Here is a 21,664-nt window from a genome sequence, read left to right on the forward strand (position 1 = left end):
AGTAATCCACTGATTGAATCAAAGAATGTAGTATCACTGAATTCATTATTTGGTGAACATCTGGCCGACTTTCTTTTATAATAAATTTGGATAACTCTATACATCTGAACTGTTCAAATGTTTAGGACACATTTACTGTAACGTAATTTAAATCATTTTCCTATTTTAACTGTATATTCAAATTGTTTTACTCAACTGTTTAGAGGATTCTTCAATCTTTTTATATACAATTTGAGTTATTCAATAATAAAAACATTATGACTGTGTATACTGTACAGCCAAGTTAAAAAAAAGATTAGTTTTAATAAACGTAACATACATTTAAAGGAGTTATAGTGAACCAGAACACAAGTAATGACAATCCGATGTATTTGAACACAAAATTATAGAATATTTTAGTAAAATCTGAGACCTATACAGTACATAATTCATTTGCAAAATGTCATTCATTTGTTTCAGATTTCATTGGTCTTTCATTTCCACACCAATCATTTTCTTTGTTATTGTTCTGTTTCTTTGACCTTCTCAATTTTCTGCCTCCAGGCATTTCGCTTTCGATTGATGATGATACATACTACTTATATCTGTCGACATCAGTAGTACACACTACGGAATGACAACATTTAATGCAGCTTATGAACATGAGTACCAATAAAATAATTGGAAGTTAGTTTTTAACATTAAAGAAAAATTATAGTTAATTGAAAGAAATATATAATTGTCATTTTTTAAGGTGTAATGTTAACGTTAACAAAAAGAAAAACAGAATTACCTAGAAACTATTTATATTATAATCTGTGATATTACTGTGATAATATCATAAATGAGAAAAAAAACCCATTTTAACCAATACTTATATCCATTTAAGTTCGAATGATTACATAATACTTAGTTGAATGATCTTGACACCTAGTCAGCTTTAAGCTAGAGAAAAATAACTGTTCAATATTTCTTGGGTTTCAGCGGTTTTCTTTTCTTTCATAGTTGATATACATTGATCCATGATGAAAATGATCTTTAAATAGTTATTTTATGTACAATTCGGTAATAAAAAAAGTACCACCTAATAAATTAACTATTATTCAGGTATGTTATTCAATGATAAAAGCTTCCATTATTCAAATGATCTATTCATTCACTCATTTATATAGATACACGTTTAACTGGAACATTAAAGTGAAAGGATAACAAATAAATGTGTGACACTGGAAAATTGAGACTGACATTCATGTTATAAATTAAATGAACAAAAAACATGAAACATAGAATACTAGATAATAAAATGATATACAGTAGTTTGATTGAAAAGTTAATTGAAAAGTAAGTTGTAAATGATATTTAATAATGATTAAACTTTGTACAAAATAAGTAGTTAATGACTGAATCTTATTGAATACATAGACTTTAATCGAATCATCTGTTTTGATTCAATTCAATAATATGTACATAATTTTAAAGTGGTTACGATTACTCCTCCTGGAGTCCCTCTGGAGCTACTGCCGGTCCAAAGCCCGGATAAAAGAGAGGGGTTGAGTATGGGGTTAGCGACCCCATCCCGTAGAAAACTAACTCGCTAAAAAAGGCTAATCAGAAAAAATAATTCAAAAACGATTATGATTACCAAATAATTGAAAATAACTGTATTCAGAAGGTAAAATGTGATGAGGAGAATCTATTCCATCATGTATAAATGTTTATAGCAGCATTTTGTATGTTGTTTAAATTAAAACTGATTGATCACTGGGTGGTGATCAATGTAATGTGTGTCAAGTCCTTATTAGTGCAGATCGAATGCTATCGACCAAGTTGCAATGTGACCACCAGTCTAGGTGACTCGACATGGCGTGCACTATGTTGAGATTGAGTGGTGGTTGGATGTAGTCGACAGGAAACCCGGGTCCAGGATTTCTTGTCGACTACCTTCAACCACCATTTAGTTGTTTAAATTCCTACACCAATTGTTTAATTTTCAGTCAGCGTTGACAGTTTTTACTTACTTTAGTTAAATTGTAATCAAAATTAGCTGCTTTCTCGAATCGAAAAAAAGAGCTCAGTTTTATTTATTCAATTCTATCTGATTTGATTACAATATATTTATATTATCTTTTCATTAAAACTAATAATACTGTTACAGTATACGAATATAAATGATACAAATATACTATAGGAATTCTCCAATACAAGCTCATAATCATTACAATTTATATTCTTAGTTATTTTTTAAATTCCAGTGGTAAAGTCTATCACTTATTTATCAGTTATCCAGTTATTTAAGTTCCCTTTTTCTTTGAAGACTATTAAATACAATAGTGAATACGATAGACATATAATAAACGATAACAAAGAATGGGATACTAACTAAAAAAACATACAGTTATACATATATATTTGAAGGTTATCATCAATACACAATGATAAACACAAATACTAAAGAAGCTAAGAAATTTCGATATATTGAGTTTATAATAATGAGTTTTATTGATACCATTGTTACAACCATTTAATATGAATGGTTAGAAATCAATAGAAAGTTGTTAAGACGACAAATGTTATCACCCATATATATGCTGTATATATGTACTTTAACCGAACGAAAACAACATTGAACCATAGTTACAATTAAATAATTATTAAATTTCCGTCAAAATATAAATAACCAATTATTAGTTTAAATATATATGTTAAAAATAATTAAAAAAAAAAGAAAAAAACGATCAACTCACCTTAACATTGTGTAATGTTGAATATGTATTTGTTGATTTCTTTACTGCATCTAATGAGATAATACGAAGTTTGAGACCACCTTGATTAGATGAAGGAGAAAAATTTATAAAAAAAAAAGAAAAGCATACGAGACAAAAATAACCTACTTACACAACTACACTAAGATGAATAAAGTCATAGGAAGTTTGATGATGTTATCAAATTATTTTTATTCGAATATACCTAACAACTAAGTACATATTCAAACATTACAGCTGAAATAGTTTAATAGTTCTAATTAGTTGTTTAGATATAGTTTAATAAGACAGAATTTAAATTCGACTTTAAATGAATAAAAAGGTATTTATTATCATTACTAAGATACATTTATACTAGAGATTTAAACAGAGGATTTTGTAAGTAAGATTTATCTATTTTATGATAGATGTCAAATTATAGTTTGATGATTATCATCAGCAAGAATGTATGAACCGATATACAAATACACGTTAAGCCTTGGATTGACTATTTCATATTAAGTGATCTGGTTTAAAACATTTTGGAACAAACGTTTTATCGTATTATTATTATTATTTGACATAGAATAGTATTCATCACCAAACTAAGGCCCATGGCTATAACGATATTATTTATGAAGTATTATGAAACACTAGAAACCTAATTACTTAAATCATGACGTAACATGAAAAAAAGTTGAAAATGATTTCTTCTCCACATAATGTTTGATCGATAGGACTTAAATTCTGAAAATGAAACGTCGCTGAAAATGATGTCTTGCTCGATTGTAATAACTGTGATCATTCTAGAACATTAATAAGATGAAAAATATCTAGTTAATTTAATTCAATGTGTATGTTATTCATAATTTCAAGAAAAGTTAGTACAGAAGGGGTTTTTTGGAGATTTTAATAATTTCAATAATTGAAATCATGAGTCAATTGAAGCTAGACTACCATGGAAAACCTGGAAGCACTGGATGGCCGTTTCGTCTTATTGTGGGACTCCAGGGACCTAAGACCTATCAGTCTTGACTTGCGTTCGAATCTCGCGAGGCGGGTTCGTGGATCCATACTGTTAAGAAGTTTCATAATAGGACGAAACGGCCGTCCAGTGCTTCCAGGTTTTCCGTAATGGTCTAGCTTCAATTTACTCATGATCTCAACCATTGAAAACAATTGATGTTCATCAGGTTATTTATTCGATAAAGATGAACTTGAAGTTCCAAAATCATAACTTGTTGAGTCAACTCATTTTGAAGTTAAATAGTAGTTCAATAATGATTTAACATAGATCTATTGAAGTTGAGAAACACATTGAATTTATCATTTTTGTCACAATCTTTGTAGGTCGTTATTTTTGATCCCATGTATGTGATGCTAAGATGTATCAATATAAAATCAAAACACAACTATATTTTTGTAGCCTGTGTATCAACTCATGACTTTTTTCAATGACTATCAATTTATGATGAATTTTATCGCTAATAAAACTTGATAATAATAATAATAATAATAATTCCGTATTATGTAATGTTGTTATGTCGAATACATGCTCCAGTTTATTCTTTTGTATTTTGTTTCATTTAATATAAACAAACAAACAAGAAAAACACTAGAAGGATAAAACGTCAACCAGTATAATATGTACAATATTCAATATGGTAACAAATAGAAAATACATTCAAAAAAGATAGGAATACAATAAACATCTTATTATTAATAGACTATAAGTAATAACATTGTATAATTTATGTAATATGGTATATATAAAATAACAAATAAACATATATACAAAGAAAATATATTGATTTTTGATTTCTCTGTAAGCAACCTAATAAATTACTAAACATTGAATATGATAGATAAGTAACATCATTCGACTTTGTTTATTTCATATCAACGAGAATTAATTTTAAGAATTCTTCTATTCAGAATATGGTTTAATGTGTGTGTATGAGTGTGTTTTAAAACTACTTTTTCTTTTCTTTTATAGTGTTCATTTTTGTAAACTATTTCTCTACTGTAATAATCAGTTTATCATTATCAATATCATCACCAACACATCACCATCATCATCATTATTATCAACATAATTAGTGTTAGAACAATTATGATTTAATGGACAAGTACAAAGTATTGTCAGTTAGTTTTCTGTTATTTTTCTCTTCTTCTTTAAAAAAAAGATAATGTATTTACTATATGAGATTTGATTATTGACACAATTATGAATCTAAATAGAAAAATGGAAACTTCTCAAATAGAAACTTTTATGCATTCAGTAATGTGTGTATACCCAATTGTGTGTGTGTGTGTAGGTGTGTGCATTTACGAGTAACCATGTGGAAGTAAACAGAAGAAAATGAATTCCGTATTACTGTACTAACAAAAATACACGTTCATTCTCGAATATATAAAAAAAAAGTAATTGATTCATAAGTAGAAAGATTCACTTAATCAAGTATAAGTAAATTTCATACAGTTCCTAGTATTAGTTAAATGAAATATAGAATTTAAAGTAAACATGACCTCTTCAGTATAAATAAGCTGTATACAGTTCTAGAAAAATCACAGTTATGATTTTTCTCTAAAACGAAAGATAACGCAAATATCAAGGTAATTTTAATACTTATATTGTAGTGAAGGAGAACACAGGTGAGGACAACCGAGTTACTTGGTAAAATAGAAAAACCATACTATAATACTTAATTTGCAAAATGTTCAATAATTGTCTTGAACTTCATTGTTCTTGCATTTCCATACTAATTGCTTCCTATTCCTGCTCTTCCTTTCTTGATCTTCCTCATCTTGTGCCGCCAGACATTACATTCCTGACTCGCGTTATATACTATTTATATCAATATAAGTAGCATGCACCACAATATAATTTACCTTAATTAGAAGTAGAAAGCATTTTAGTGCATGTTTTTCTACTTTGGATTTAACCACGAATATGATTTGCGTTTAACTTTATTAATATTCGAGTAATAAATGCTTGGGTTTTTTCAACTAAATAAAATACACAAGGACTTATAACACAATATATGTCGAAAAAAAACACACATGGTTTCAGTATGAAATTAAAGAGAATATTACATTAAACACATTAGACTTTTAGTATAGGATAGAATCCTACAGAAATGATCAGTTCTTTTAGGATAGAAGATACACTTTGATAACAAATCAGTATAAGACATAAGTTCGAAACCTCCTATATGTCACCTCTAGAACATATGATATAAAATCTATTGATGATTATTACGTTAATGTTTATGAAAGCTGATAAAATTTCATTTTTCAAACATAAATAAATGATTTTTTTTAAAAAACGCTTGGGTATCCTTAAATAGGCCTTCATATTGTTCGTTACATGTTACTTAATTGTTATTTTTAACCGATCAAGATTGATGAAAAACTCTGTTCAAACTTAACAGCTTTATTAAATTTAACAGGTTTACATTACTAATAGTCAGAAAATGTATGTTTGCTTTCTAGAAAAACAGAAAAGATTCTATAATTATTTTCCATCACATGAATTGACATATCAAATGTTAAGAGACTTGTGTAAGAGTATCATATCAAAATTTATCGATCTAAAGTTACAAGACCACTGCAAAGATCTGAGCCCTCTAGGTCTGATCCATGATGAGCGCAACTGTTGAGTTCCTTACTGGTACGAAATAGATATCTAGTGCCTCCTGGTTTTCAATGGTCGTCTGTCTTAGGTTGATCCATGATGCAAATCTACGATTAAGACGAGTTTCTGCATCTTGATAAGCACCAAGAAACTGGTCACCTCTAAAACCAGTTTGCTGACAGATAAATTTTGTTCAGCGCAGTAAAAATACATTAACATTTATAAATCGTTGATGTAATGTCACACTGTCAGTATTGTATTCCTTTCAATGTCCAGTTTGTTTTGCTACAACTAACAACATGGAAAAATATAATCATTTTCTATCGACTGGCAAATATGTAAATATTTCTTGTTAACAATAGTTAGATAAAAACCTTTTATTATGTGATGATTTGACGACAATAATAATGACATTAGTTGAATAAAGGTGCAAGTCTTTAATGGGGCTCTTCATCTTGACGTCGATTCGATCGGATGATGTTGTCGACGAACTCACCACTTAAGTGTGGCCCTATATCTGACTCCAATTAGATCGTATGATTGATTGCTATTGAAATATACGTCCTGACTATTCTCGTATATAATTATCGACTTAAATCGCTTTAGTCAATAACGGAATTAAGTAAGTCAAATACGAGAATGGATTTTCGAATACGTTTACTTTGTACACTCATTGATCTGGTCAGGCACGCATAGGGATGAAGCGAAATGATGCGCAGTGGAGAAGGCGTGTGAGTCAACTCTATTTAATCAAGCGTTAATCACTATTTATAGTCCGACATGTGGTGAGTAGGATAAGATGTACACACACATACGCTCATATAAAAACAGTGAGGGTTGATGAGTCAATAACTAAAAAGGTCAAAATATGACTCAAGAAGAATGGATAAATTGGCCTATCCAAAATCTAGAATAAATTATATGGCCTTAACATAGTAACCGACAGTAGAACCATACATCAATCACTTCATTTGCAAATCTTCTATCAGTTGTCCTTCACATTTTGCACGATTCCTCCAGTTCATAATTCATTTCTATTGTCTTATCTGTTTTTTTCAACTCGATCTTCTTAGCCTTCTGTTGCCAGGTTTTCCACTTCCGACTGGTGTTACATGCTATTTATGTCTGTCGATATAAGTAGCATACATCACAGTATTACTGCAACAATATACTATTTATTGTATCTACACTTCTGAGTCTTTTTGTTTGGGTGACCTTTTGAAAGTCAATCAACCGTCAATTACAAATAAACTGAAAGTCAGATACGCTACAGTTGGAAAAAGATGAAGATGTTACTAACAATTTGTACTTTAGCAGATAAGTTTCAACTTCTGTCTTAAATTTATTCTAAAATAATATTTTTTTGTAGTATTAATAGTCTGATAATCAAGTGAATATTAGTGAAATTTAACATGGTGAAAAACATTTAGTTAATTTTAAGTAAATAGGTTAGTAATTAGATATCAATAGTAAGACGAATTTCAAGTTGCTTCACTGAGTGGTACGACCCAATAGTTTCATCTTAAAGGACAACTGTTTAGAATGCATAGTTGTGTAACGTTTATCAGTAGATAACTGTTATATATTTATCAGTATGGGGTTGTGGATATTATTGAGTTTAGATCGATATCATGAATGAATCAATGCTAGATCACCATTGAAAACCTGGAAGCACTGGACAGCCATCTCGTCGCAGTATGGAACACCCCAGCAGTGCGCATTCACGATCCCACACACGGGACTCGAAGGGTTTTTGAGTTATTCCATTGTTGATATTCTTCACCGAATTTCGATCAGTCTTAGTAGGTATATGTGCATCTTGTGGGGATTATTTCAAAATGCATCATTTCTGGGATGAAGGTACATACAGCTAATGAGTCCCAAACAAGTCTACAAAAGATTGTACAGTTAGTTATTACATACTAGTTCACCGTTCATCAAAACATTTTAATTTAGTACTTCCGAATTACAGACGATCTATCCTTAATCAAAGAGGTAAGGAAACTTAAGTTATAGTAATATACTTTATAACTATAATAAGTTAGAATATTTATATGAAATCTGAAGGGAGAATTTCGATGATCAAATGGTTTCAAGTTCTAACTGAAATTCGGTTTACATACTTACATCTACTCTCAATAAGTTTGAAATTCTCAAAACACCTACCAAGATCGTATCAGAAATAAAATTTAATCTTATTGCCCATGAAACAAATAAAAAAAGTTAGCAATTTGAAAGTACATATTTAGATATACTGTGATGTATGCTACTTGTATTGAAAGATATAAGTAGTATGTAGTACCTACCGGAAATGGAATGCATTCCAGCAGAAGATTGTGAAAACTCAGTTGAAAAGAATAGAAAATAAAACAGAAAGTAATTGTAATAACAACAGAATAGAAAGTATCATAAAGCACGTCTAGGACAACTGATGAAAGATGTTCAAATGATTTATTTGATGTATGATTTTCACATTTTATCAAATAACTCTGTAATTTTTTACTAAACAATAAATTGGTCTTCTCCATCTGAGTTCTTCGGCCATAACAGTATTTGATAAATCATATTTTCTAAACATAGAAGATAACTCATAGTGTAGATTTTATTGTCAGTGAGAGTGTTCATTGAATCACTTGTTTACTGAAGTAAGTAAACTAAACTTCTACCAGAAAATTACTATTAGTATGCACTTGATAGTAGTAGTATCACAGATATAACTCAGCCAGTTACAGTAGTATTTCGATCTCATTATATAAATAAAACTCATAAAAATCATTGTAATAAAATATAAGTTTTGTATCTTATTTTAGTGTATAATAGATCTTCGTCTGTTTATCAATGCTTCCTTCCTCCCATCTAACATTGAATAACATTAGTTTCGTGATGACCTCATCAACATCAGAACCAGTGGAAAACAAACACTTAACATAAATAACAGTGGTTGAAAATGATACGACATAGTGAAAATGAAATAAAAATATTATTATATAAAGAATACTTTCGAAAAATACAAACATAGAAACGAACAATTAATTTTTGATGGAGTTTTGTTCTCGGAGCTGGATGGTTTGGTCATGGAGCTTTCATCGTCCTTCTGAACGACATCATCAGCACAAACTTCTATTTGAAGTTCAGAAGGACGACGAAAGCTCCACGACCAAACCATCCAGCTCGGAGAACAAAACTCCACCAAAATCATCCACCTGAGCTACAAATCTTCTCCACCATCTCACGAACAATTAAGAAATATGTATTGCCTGTAAATGTTTATGAATATGTGCATAGACGTTTTACAAAATATATTGACCTGGAAATTTCAGGTCTGTTCCACATTTTATGGTTAACTAAATTAATTACCGATTAGTTATACAGCTGAAAGTGTACGAAAGTGTCCGAAAATTCAAAATTATAAATTCTTTCGAATAATTGTTGTCTAGCTCTAGATTAATATTTGAGTTGTATACCAGCACAGTAAGATCATTTACATCTAAACTACCTAGTATAGTGTATCATCTAGACAACTAAATAATATACATAATTTTATCAATATATTTAAATTAATCTTTAGTAATGATGTTTGAATTCAGTTTGTAATCTGTCTGTGGAAGCAGAGTTATCATCATGAAGCTAAATAAGACGAAGGAAACATTGACAGTTATATACACAATACAGTTTGTACTAAGCAGCGTACAATTAAATGTTATCCCAACAGATCTTTAAACCAAGTAGTGAAAGGTAGTGAATAAACGCAGGTATTTTTCAAAGCATTTATTGACGTGATCGGTAATTTCTTAAAAATAAAGAAATTAAGAAACAGTAGATTGGAAAATACAAGAATCTAAAAAAATTGGCTATTCTTTAAAAAAAACTTCGAGATGTTTAATGACTAATAACGTAGTTAGGAAAGTGGGTACGCTCCTAAACAATATAAGTATTTAGATATTACCTGTATCATTCACAAGCTTGGACCAACAAATCTAAGTGAATGAAACTCATTTCATTCAGTATCAGGAGATCTGTATGAATTCGGGTCAGTTAATGAACTCCTTAAGATTACTTCAATACGATCATCATTTAGAAACTTCATTGAAATGACAGTTAGGAAGTTGAGAGTAAAAGTAGTGATACTAATGGTAATAAGTACTATGTACTTAGCCTACTCATAAGCTCGTGCATTCAATAAACGGTCAAGGAGTATTGAAAACAAAGAGGTTAACTATACACCATCAGATAGATCGTCAAGAGTTATGTATATGCTCATTTAAATACCAACTGAGACGTGATCCAAAATGGCAAACTTAATATGGATTTGATCACTGTCTCAAGAATCTATATACGTATATCTATCGTCTGGGTGCAAGCTATGAATATGTCATGTTAATTCTCTAACATTTTTATTGCCTCTAGTAGTTAAAGTATGGATATCTCTTTAATGAATAAAACATATTTGTGAGATGATAACACATGATAAGGGCTGGTGGAGTGCTCCTTTTTTCTATCAAAGAGATCTTTTGAATGTTTAATTTTTTTATTGATTGACTATTACTGTTATTTCCCAAAATATGTCATCATAAATAGTAGCCGAAATATTTCGTATTAAATTATGCAACTTTTTCTGTAAAACACGATATTTTCAGATTTAAAATCATGATTTATCAAAAATCACCATGTTGTCTGACAGTGAATTAATTTTGATTCAACAATTTAATGTAACCCAGTAACCAAGTACAGGTTCAGGCACTCAGCTCTGAATCACACATTTTGTGTGTCCATGTACGTAGGTGGGTATGAGACTGTAATACTATCCAGGTTCCAAAATGAAGTAGGTGGAACGTGGTACAAATTTACCACACGATAGTTGAATTTGAACCACACAACTGTAAAGCAGTCTCACCATAATTAACGCGATAACTTAACCTAAAACTGAGCAAAACATACAAGTTATATTATTATATACTGGAAAAGATAAACGAAGTTTTTCAAGCTATAAAATATTTGATTATAAAAGAGATACAATAACTATATTTCAAATGTCTATCTTATTAGTCCATTCAAGCAATAACAACAGTTCTACTGTGAATAAACAGTTACCCAACAAATCTAGTTATTTATTTTTAAAAATAATGTGCTTAGGAAATATCATATCATAAAATGTATTGTTTTTGAGAAAATAATTGTTTTTGATTGAGATCATGAATCGATCAATGTTAGACCGTCATTAAAAACCTGGAAGCACTGGACGACTGTTTTGTCCTAGTATGGAACTCAGCAGTGCACATCCACGATCCCGCACGCAGTAACCAAACCCAGGACCTTCGGTTTCGCACGACGCAGTTACTCACTGATGACAACAATAGACGATCGCGCAACGTCTTGGATCGGTTGAAGTTAGCGATTAACACTGTTTAGGGGTTAAGCGATCGCGCAAGACCAAAGGTGCTAGGTTCGATTGTCGCGTGTGGGATCGTGAATGTGCGCTTCTGAGGAGTTCTATACTAGGATGAAACAGCCATCCAGTGCTTTCAGGTTTTCAACGGTGGTCTAAGATTGATCGATTCATGATCTGAACAAAAAACTTAGTAATTCCACAACATCATACTGATAAAGATAAATATGTTGGATTGATCGAATAGACTGAAATAACTGTTACCTGATATTTAACCTTCAAAAATGGCCCAACTAATTTGAATGTGAGACAAAAATAGAAAAGATCAAATTCAATGAAAATTGAGGTGTGTTTCTTTTATAAATCCTATCAATTCTGTTAGTATAAATAAAGTGCATTTAAAAGGTGTAATAACAATCACTAATTAAAAGAAATCGTGTATCGAACTACATTCTGAAGCAGTTTCTTGAAATTCTTTATAATTTGACATTACCCTATGCTTCTACAGAAAATTCAGTAATCACTACATAGTGTACAGTTAAAGAGATTTATCACTGATGTATTCAAACCAACATTGGAAACATGACTAACATTGATTGATCACAAGATTTTATATTTATGCTTTCGAAACTTTAAAGAAAAAACAAATAAAATATATTACTTACTTTGCTCTGTTGCTAATGGAGGTGAGACTGCATAGACAGTTGGCCGAGATTTTTGAGGATTTAACTCTTCAGATTCATTATTTCTAGATACAGAAATATCTTGTGAAGTTGATGATGACGATGATAATGATTCACTTTGTAAGTTTTTCTTGTCTACATTTATTTTAGATGGAGATGTCGACGAACCAGTCATGGAATTAGTCATACGAGATGGTCTTGGAAGAATTGGTGGTCGGACTACAATTTTGCATAAAGACTTTTCACTCGTAGATTTTGTTGTTTCATTTGTGGTTTTATTAATATTATTATTAACATCATTGTTTTTATTCCCACCAAATCCTCTTAAAGAACGAGAACATGCAAGGCGAGTTAATTTTGACACAGTATTGGTCTTCAATTGTTGGGCATCTAAATTATAACAAAAGATTAAAATAACTAATAGAGATTATTTTAGAACAGAATGTATTAGAAAAAGGAAACATCATGAGCATATGATTTAGTTGATTTATTAGGGAGATAAATGTCCTTATTTAAATGTATTATAGCTAAAACCTTCTTATTGAACATTATAATGAATTCTGATTCATGAAAATGATCGATTGATATAACCACAATATAATAATAAACTTGAACCTACAATAATAAGGATATTTCAACTGTGTAATTAAAGAGAAAGATGATCCAAGAAGTGTAGTGTATTTGTCTAATGTAGACTTCAGCATCGCACAAATGATTACATCACGTCATGCCTCTGCGTACCAAAGCGTTTAATTGAAATAGGCTATAGGATCGATCTCAGAAATAGCTTTTAAACACCCAACTAGAAACTGTAAGGAGCACACTTAGGTTTGCGTACACTTTCTGTATGTATCCTAATTAGGAACCTGTTTCTTATTTATTCGTAATTCTGCATATCATTAGACAGCTATCTATTATTGCTACACCATATCACTGCTGTTTTATGCTCTCAATCATCGTTTTTTTTGTGTAATTGATCTTTATTGATGCTTTACAAAGTATAAGCATAATCAGACAGAGAGAAATTTGTTGCTCAAATATACTAAATTATTCGGATTATTTGCATTTACTCATTACAATTTTGAAATAAAAAAAAGGTAAATCGGTGGGTTTCATTTCCCTGAAGATATGACTAAATAGCCTAGACAATCACTCCTCAACTAGAAGCTCAAAACATAAACTGAACGTGAACAAAATACTCATCATTCATAAGTGAGTGGACAAACCGGTAGTTATTCCAAAGAAATAAAATATACGAATACTAAATTTCCTGACAAAGTTGTATGAGTAATCAGTTCAACTTCCACCACTTAAGTTTGTATAAACTTGCGATGGAATCAATCATTAAGCGTGCCCTAAAAATCTCATAAACATTCTCAGATTTCTGTTCTTTAAATTATTCTGTATTTTACATTATTGCCTAAGTATATACTGATAATTGTATTTTATTTGTAAATACCATATATTCATGAATAACACATCTTCTGGAGCATTTGACCGAAAACATATCCGAATAAGTTCACTAAACTCATAACTAATATCATTAATGAGTTTAGTTTTCGAGGTCAATGTTTGACACAAATGCAAACCACTAAATTTCAATTGAAGGAATTAAAAAGCTCAATAAATGCTTTGTCTTTAAAAATATTTCACTCAGATACTATAAACTATTCAACTTAGTAGTAATAAAATATTAGTAAAAACCAAGGTTTAAAGCCCTAGTTGTATTTATCCTCTTAAAACGTCATCGCGTCATCCACTCAGCTACTGAATCCAGATAGCTATTAACTTGTGTAAGAGACCAACCAATTGCAGTCCTAAACACCATTTGGGAAGATACAAACAACCAATACGGATGAACTGAACTATATCCGGTTGCATAATCCAATGGTTATTTGGACTCAGTAGCTAAGTTGATAACGTGATGCTGTTTGAAGCAAAGGGTACCGGACTCGAGTTCCCGAGTGGACATCAACTCATGGATGCATGTACATGAAGGTGATGAGTTCCGAATAGGGAAAAACGCGCGTCCTAGATTCCATCGCTAGCTATCATCCATCTCTGCCTATAATGTTTGTGGACTAGGGAGATATCGAGGTAATCCGTACAGGGTGTACATATGCCGAAAGAGACTGATCAGTTACAGTCTTAAACATCAATGCTGAGGTTGGAATTACCAAAACAAATGAATTAATCTGACAAATTCAAACTATCGAAATTTGTTTCAGTAGTCAAAGCTCTTTAGGTAGAAATGCTGCGTTTTGTGAACGAAGTCATGAAATACTTGCTGATCTTAATAGCGCGATGTAATTTGACATGTTTGGTCTATGTAACACAAAATAAAAAATCCAATCAACTAACCTTTGAAAACTATTCCTGACACACTGTAGAGGCTCTCATAAGTTATTACAAGTAATTTTGCAATACTTATCATCTATATGGAATCACATATTCAAAATAGCAAATTATTAATTTTAAAAACGCCGACATGAAATTTAATTTCGGTCAAAGGAAAACGCAATTAATCAATATAGTATTAGAATGCTCTTATCTGTGACCTACCTGTATTATTTGCTATACTGCCAGGATTATCAATACTATTACTATTAGTATTATTATTAATGTTATTGCCATTTTCTTTAATAGAATGTGTTTTATTCAAATGTATATTTAGTGATCGACGTCCAACAAATGTTCGATCACATAAAGGGCAGTCAGTTATCATTGGATTATTTGTAACAAGTGCTGGAAAATGATTATCACTTCTTATCAATTGTTGGTCGTCCATTTCAGCGGTTGAAGATGTTTTATCAAATTCTTTTAACATTTCATTGTCATTTTTTAGTGATTTCCTACTCTCTTTTGCTATCGATCTGAGGTTACTGAACTTCGAAGAAGGATCTTCTGAATGTTTGGAATTTTTGGTGATAGTAACTGTATTACTACTACTATTATTACTAGTAGTAATAATGGTGTTGGTAAGAACTGTTGGAGAAGAAGAATCAGAAGTATTTGTAGATGCAGTTCTACTATAATTTGAAGTAGTTAAATTATCTGAATGTTTCAACAGGACATGTTCTTCTACTTGTTCAGCGGTACCAAAATCGAAGCCACAAAATCCACATGTATAATCCTTATTGTTATTATTATTATCATCATTATCATCAGTTTTATCATGAAAATTCTGTAAGTTTTGGTGATTTTTATGATCTATCGATAACTGTTTTCCAAGTTCAACTTGTCGGTCAACAGTATTACCATGATTATTTATTATATTATCATTAAGATTATTGTGAACATTGCATTTATCAATATCAATGTTGTCAATACACTGGTTATAATCTTCTTCATCTTCATCTGTAGATAAATTAATTAATCTAGTATTCCATTGTGACTGACAAGGATTTTCTTGATGTTTACTCTCTATTGGGTCATGATGATCAAGATGTGGTGTAGATTCCAATTCAGTTTCACTGTCGCTTTCCAATTCTAGTACAACATCATTTGATCGACTGTATACAAAGGAATTATTCTGTTGTACAATAGGTGATAAAGTTTGCATAGAATTCAATTCGTGATTTATACCTGATTGAATTGGCCATACACATAAATTTGGACCAATTTCCATCTAATTATTAATGTAAAGAAAAACAAATAATCAGTTGTAATACACCAAAGAATGTACAAGCAATTTTGTGTAAGAAAAATAATCTAGAATATACTTAAACTTGCACTTACTGAAATGTAATATCGATATTCAGAGTTGAATTCACGAGTTAGTCTAAGCTAGACCACCATTGAAAACCTGGAAGATCTGGGTGGCCGTTTCGTCCTAGTATGGAACTCCCTAGCAGTGAGAATCTATGGTTCTAGGTTTGAGTTTCGTATGCGAGGTCGTGGATGCTTACTGCTGAGGAGTTCCATACTAGGACGAAACGGCCACCCAGAGCTTCCAGGTTTCCAATGGTGGTCTAGCTTAGACTGTCTCGTGAATTCAACTCTGAAAATACAACAATTCCCCCAAATCCCCCAAACTGATAATATAGATTCGATAAAGAATGTTTATGAAGTGAGATATTACTTTTATTTATTTATTTATTGTGGTCAAATTATAACATTTTTGAGGTTCTCAAATGATTTATTGTCGAACCATGTTCATTTATATGTTAAATTAAATAGCTTGGTGATGAGCGGTGGTAACAAATGCTCAATACCTTAGAACTTGAGTAATCACAAGTGGGGATTAACAAACTTTGATATAATTATGTTCTAGAAACATATTAAGACAACAAAATTAATAATCAGTATTTTTACTAAAAAAAAGATGCAGTATGTGACAAGGACAATTTTTAATCTCGATAATTGTGCTTAAATTAATTATCGGATATTATAAGTATAAACTATGATGCAAAGTAGGTTGAGTAATCGTCTATAAGCGTTAATTTTAGTTAGTCAAGGTTAGTTACGCTATCCGCTTGTCCAAACCTGAGTAAACATGGGTTCAAATATAAGATGTATGGTTTGAAATCATCTATTCGATATCAGTTTGTGTCATCATGGTTATATCGAGTCAATCCGCACAAGATAGACATATCTCACTCAAGACTGACTAAATTTCAGTCAAAAATATCAACAACGGGATAAGCTAAACCATTTTAAATCCAATTAAATCACATACTCGTTGCAAAAGTGAGTTGCCACTTGAACACAATAGATAAGTGGATAAAGCGAACGGTACTGGGTTCGAGTTCTGAGGTGAACACTAACCCTGTGATACGTGTACACTGATCTGACGAGTCTTAAATAGGACGTAACGCGAGCCCTGGATTTCACTGCTAACCACATTCCATCTATTCTATATCATTATTCGTTAGATCATTGCAGAATAAAATTCCATGAAGACAATTCACAAGTTACAAATTCTTCTAATATAGACTACTTTATTCCTTCTTTTCATTAGATTAATAAATTATTAGATATTTTCATAAATAGAAAACATCTAACGGTGGTTTTAGCGGGATCATATTTATAATTTAAAACAGATGAAGAAATTTAGATTAATGTCAAGTATTTGACAACTTAATGATAGTCTAAGGTGAATTTAAATTTTGTTATCGAAAAAACTCATTTAATTTCGGATTGTTACAGGTTCGAATCTTGTTCTAATCGAAGTCAATTAAGATACGTACAAGAGGTCGTACCTTGGTTTCGATTTGGATTATTATTATTATTATTATTATTATCAATACAATTAATCATACAAGCAAAAGTAACATAGGAATGGATGATGGAAAGTAGCACATTTCATAATTAATTCTGAAAGTTATAAAGTAACAAACAGGTGAGATATTCATTTTTAAAAACTGTAAACATAAACCTATGTTAATATACTAAACTATTAGTGCCAGGTGGTTGACGGAATCGGTACTAAATCCTAGATTCATGTTTCATAATATTTGTCACTCGTCACTAAAGTATATATCTGACCTTGAAGGAGCTGATAATTTCTGTGGGATTCGAACTCACATCATCCAGATTATGGAACGCTACCGCTGACCTACTGTTGAGCTCTTGTAGAATTGAGATATTTACGTCAACTGATCATTGAGTAGTGGCCATTGTTATGCTTTTGTAGTTCTAACACTAATCTTACCTATAATGAGTGATTTTTTTTCAAATATTTAGTTAATCAGATGTCTCATTAGATCCATCGATATACCTTGTCCAAAGCCAAATATTTTAGCCATTATCTTATTAATACTTTGATAAAATATTTCTAAAAAGTGAAATAATTATTCAGTCGTAGACAAAGTAGATTATAATATATGACCAGTCCTACAATTCAGTTCTACAAAACAAAAAATATTTAGAAAAGAATGTACATACTATGTATAGCTGGTCTTCACGACTTCTAAAGTATATCGGTTGTTTTTGATCAATAAGTTAATGAAATATTGAATATAACCTTAAATGACAATGACTTTATTTATTTACTTAATGACTTGTAAAATCACTTGCCAAGTTAGATCAACTTTAGTTGCGAGTGAACAAAATTTACAAAAGTTCAGAAAACTGAATAGCACCCAACCTCGATGGAAGATACACAATAAAGAACTAATGTAATTGTGACAACCTTATTATACAAGTATCAGCTTGATAACATACAACATCGTCACCAACACATTAGACAGTCATAAAGTATATGATAATACCCCCCCCCCGACAACAACTATCATTATACTTCTTATTGTGTTATACCAATCTGTGTTACACAATATGGTGTTGTTCAATCAATGAACAATTATGAACATTGAATAAATGGATCCTGATTTGATTAAACAATTGACAATGTTGTCAGTAAACCAGCTATTTTAACATTAACAATTGTTCATTCTAATACATTTAATAGAAGTTTACATTAGTATCTTTGAATTTTCAAGACAGTATTTTAGTTTGGGGTCACTTTGTCTATTATTATTATCATTAGTAATACTTTAACCAATAAACCAAACATTATTAAGTATGACTGTTTATTCAAATATTACCAATGTATTTGTTTAGAAATAATTGAACCGCTGAATATAACGGTTAGTTTATATTTATTTGAAATGACAATCATGAAAATAATTATTATAGTGATTAACATATACAGGATGTATACTTTTTTCACTCACCTGATTCAACGGGTAATAATAAACCTGCTTTATTAAATGTATATAGATAATATATATTTATATATGAGAGACAATTAATGTGTTTGTTTTAGTATACCAGATACCGGAATTGAATTTTATATAGAAGTTACAAATAAGATTTGCAAATAATTTTAGGTGTGTCTGTCACTTCACTTAATTTTCTCAATTTCTTCTTTCAAACAGTATTAGTAGCATGTAGATAGGGTATCACACTTATTGTGTATACTCATCAAAAAAAAACTTCCTCCAAGTTCAATGTGCGCAGACGTGGTTGCTGCAGATGGAATTGAAGCAAAACAACATCATGAAATTAGATTGACGGACAGCATCAGGTAATCTTATCATAGAACTCAGTTTTAATGCCTGTCTGTATATCTACACTAGGTTTCTACATGCTTGACACATGAAGTCCAATTTGCGCACAAAGCTTACTGTATTGACATAGTATTAACCAATAGAAAGACGGAGACATTAGTGGAAAGGTAGGATTCATTTGCAAGCGCAAACAATACATACAAACATCTAGCTGGTGGATATCTAAGATGTAAGAGAAAACAGTCAATGGAATTCTACTTTCCAAGGTCATTGAAACATGGACAGCAACTGCAACTGCAAGCATAACTAAAAATTAATGTTCGATACATATGAATATCAGCCTAACCTGAAATGCACTACCCCTCAGTTGATAATTTGCAAGATCATAGGCTGTTTCATTTTGCATTGATTAGATTTATATCCATTTACTTGTCATCACTTGTTCTGGTTACATAGATAGCATCTTTGTATGTGTTTATGGTATGCAAATTTATGGATGTTAATTAACATAAGCAGTTTACGCTAAAATCGTGTTTCGAATAGTTCATAATCTTTTCTAAACTTTCAAATCTAATGTGCTCAACTTAAGCTAATCTTCCGATAGTAGTGGTTATAACCATTAGTAAAAGATACTACTCACCACCATAGATGATCTAAAATTATGACAGTATACTAAACATAACAAGTCGATTGATATAAAGATATCGAGATGATATTATTTCCACAATTACACTAGGGATATAACAACATAACCTAATCACTCATTCCAATAGTTATCCGGCGTTTTTTTTCTTAATTTTTAAACCCAAAACTGCAGTAGTGCATAAACATGCACTTATAATGATTATTGTAAAAGACAATCAGTTCCATGCTTAAAGATATCTCATACTACATCCATTAGAGATAATTTACAACAGTATAATACCATTTGTTATGTGTACACATTGTTACTTATGAAACCATTGAATAACCCGATATGATTTCTTTCTTCGCATTTGTATTATGTTCATGAACTTCTGCCACTATCATTTAAGCTATGAATGAATTACAAATAAAAATAAAATATTGGTAATATCCCAATGAGTAGGAAAATTAAATATTCTAACGTTTTGTGACTCAGTGTAAGCCATCTCTTCAGAGAATAATTAACCAAATTTATTTTTACTTACAACAATCTACTCAATGCCTAATTTTTTTGAATTTATTAAGTCAAACATTGGTAATGATACCTACATGAATTAGTTATTATAATCGTGGCAAATAATTGACTGCTCCAAGTTACTACAAATGAACAAGAAAAGAGTAATACAGTTTTTTGTGTGCCTTTTTGGGAAGAATATGAAAAGCTATCGCACTGTTGAATTATGTGTCTGTAATTGATTGTTTAGTTTTGCTATTGATCAGTCATGATTAATTCGTCCACATTATTGTTTTTTGTGTATAGCATAATTTATCACAATTGAAGGTTGACATTTTAATTATTCTAAATGTATTTACATTAACAGTACTATAACGTGCTTTTGTTTGCACAACAGATTTGAACTTAAATGGATATCAGTTAAGTTCTGTAGCTTCCGTGAGTCATTTCTACTTGGTGTTTAAATAATGAAAAGTAAGTTATAGTATTTTGTGATGTAAAAGGTTTATAGATTATTCAGATAATTTTGGAGTTGTTGAGTTCTCTAAGTTAGATAATTTAATTAAAGAGCTTTAATTGCCATTCTAGACAAAATCATCATCATTGGTTTCATATAGAATTGACCCATAATTTTGTTTATAATGATAATAAAAGCTCAGCAATTGAGCCATTCAGCTAAGAGAATTAAACAATATAAGAATATAGCAGTATCACTGAAAAATTAGACAACAATCCAAAGTTTATCTACAATGAAAGTTACAAATCAGGATAAGTAAATATTACTTCCAAACATAACTGCAAGTTTATGAGAGTTATGAATATTTGGTTTCACCCATATACATTTGATGTGCTTTTAGCGATAAATAGACTTTCTCAGATTGAAATCATGAGTCAGTTGAACCTAGACCACCATGGAAAACCTGGAAGCACTAGATGGCCGTTTCGTCGTAGTATGGGACTCCTCAGCGGTGCGCATCCACGATCCCACACCCCTCGAGATTCGAACCCAGGATTTATCAGTCTCGCGTAAAGCGCTTAACCAACTAGACCACCGAGCCGTCATCCAATGGTGTTAATGTCTAGCTTCAAC

At 30.8% G+C, this 21,664-nt stretch overlaps 1 protein-coding gene across 1 annotated transcript in view; it reads right to left on the reverse strand.

Annotated features, from left to right (window-relative positions):
* Positions 1-19,435, reverse strand: part of MS3_00006338 (uncharacterized protein) — a 34,838-nt gene extending 15,403 nt beyond the window's left edge. The window contains exons 1-4 of the mRNA XM_051214468.1: positions 19,101-19,435; positions 14,989-16,054; positions 12,409-12,816; positions 2,724-2,803 (exon numbers count right to left, since the gene is read on the reverse strand). Of these exons, the coding sequence (XP_051067646.1) occupies positions 2,724-2,803; positions 12,409-12,816; positions 14,989-16,054 (1,554 nt within the window). The 5' untranslated portion in view covers positions 19,101-19,435. The remainder of the gene's footprint in view (positions 1-2,723; positions 2,804-12,408; positions 12,817-14,988; positions 16,055-19,100) is intronic.
* Between the last annotated feature and the right edge of the window lie 2,229 nt (positions 19,436-21,664).

This window comes from Schistosoma haematobium, chromosome 2, assembly GCF_000699445.3.
Source record: "Schistosoma haematobium chromosome 2, whole genome shotgun sequence".
Classification (NCBI taxonomy): Eukaryota; Metazoa; Platyhelminthes; class Trematoda; order Strigeidida; family Schistosomatidae; genus Schistosoma; species Schistosoma haematobium.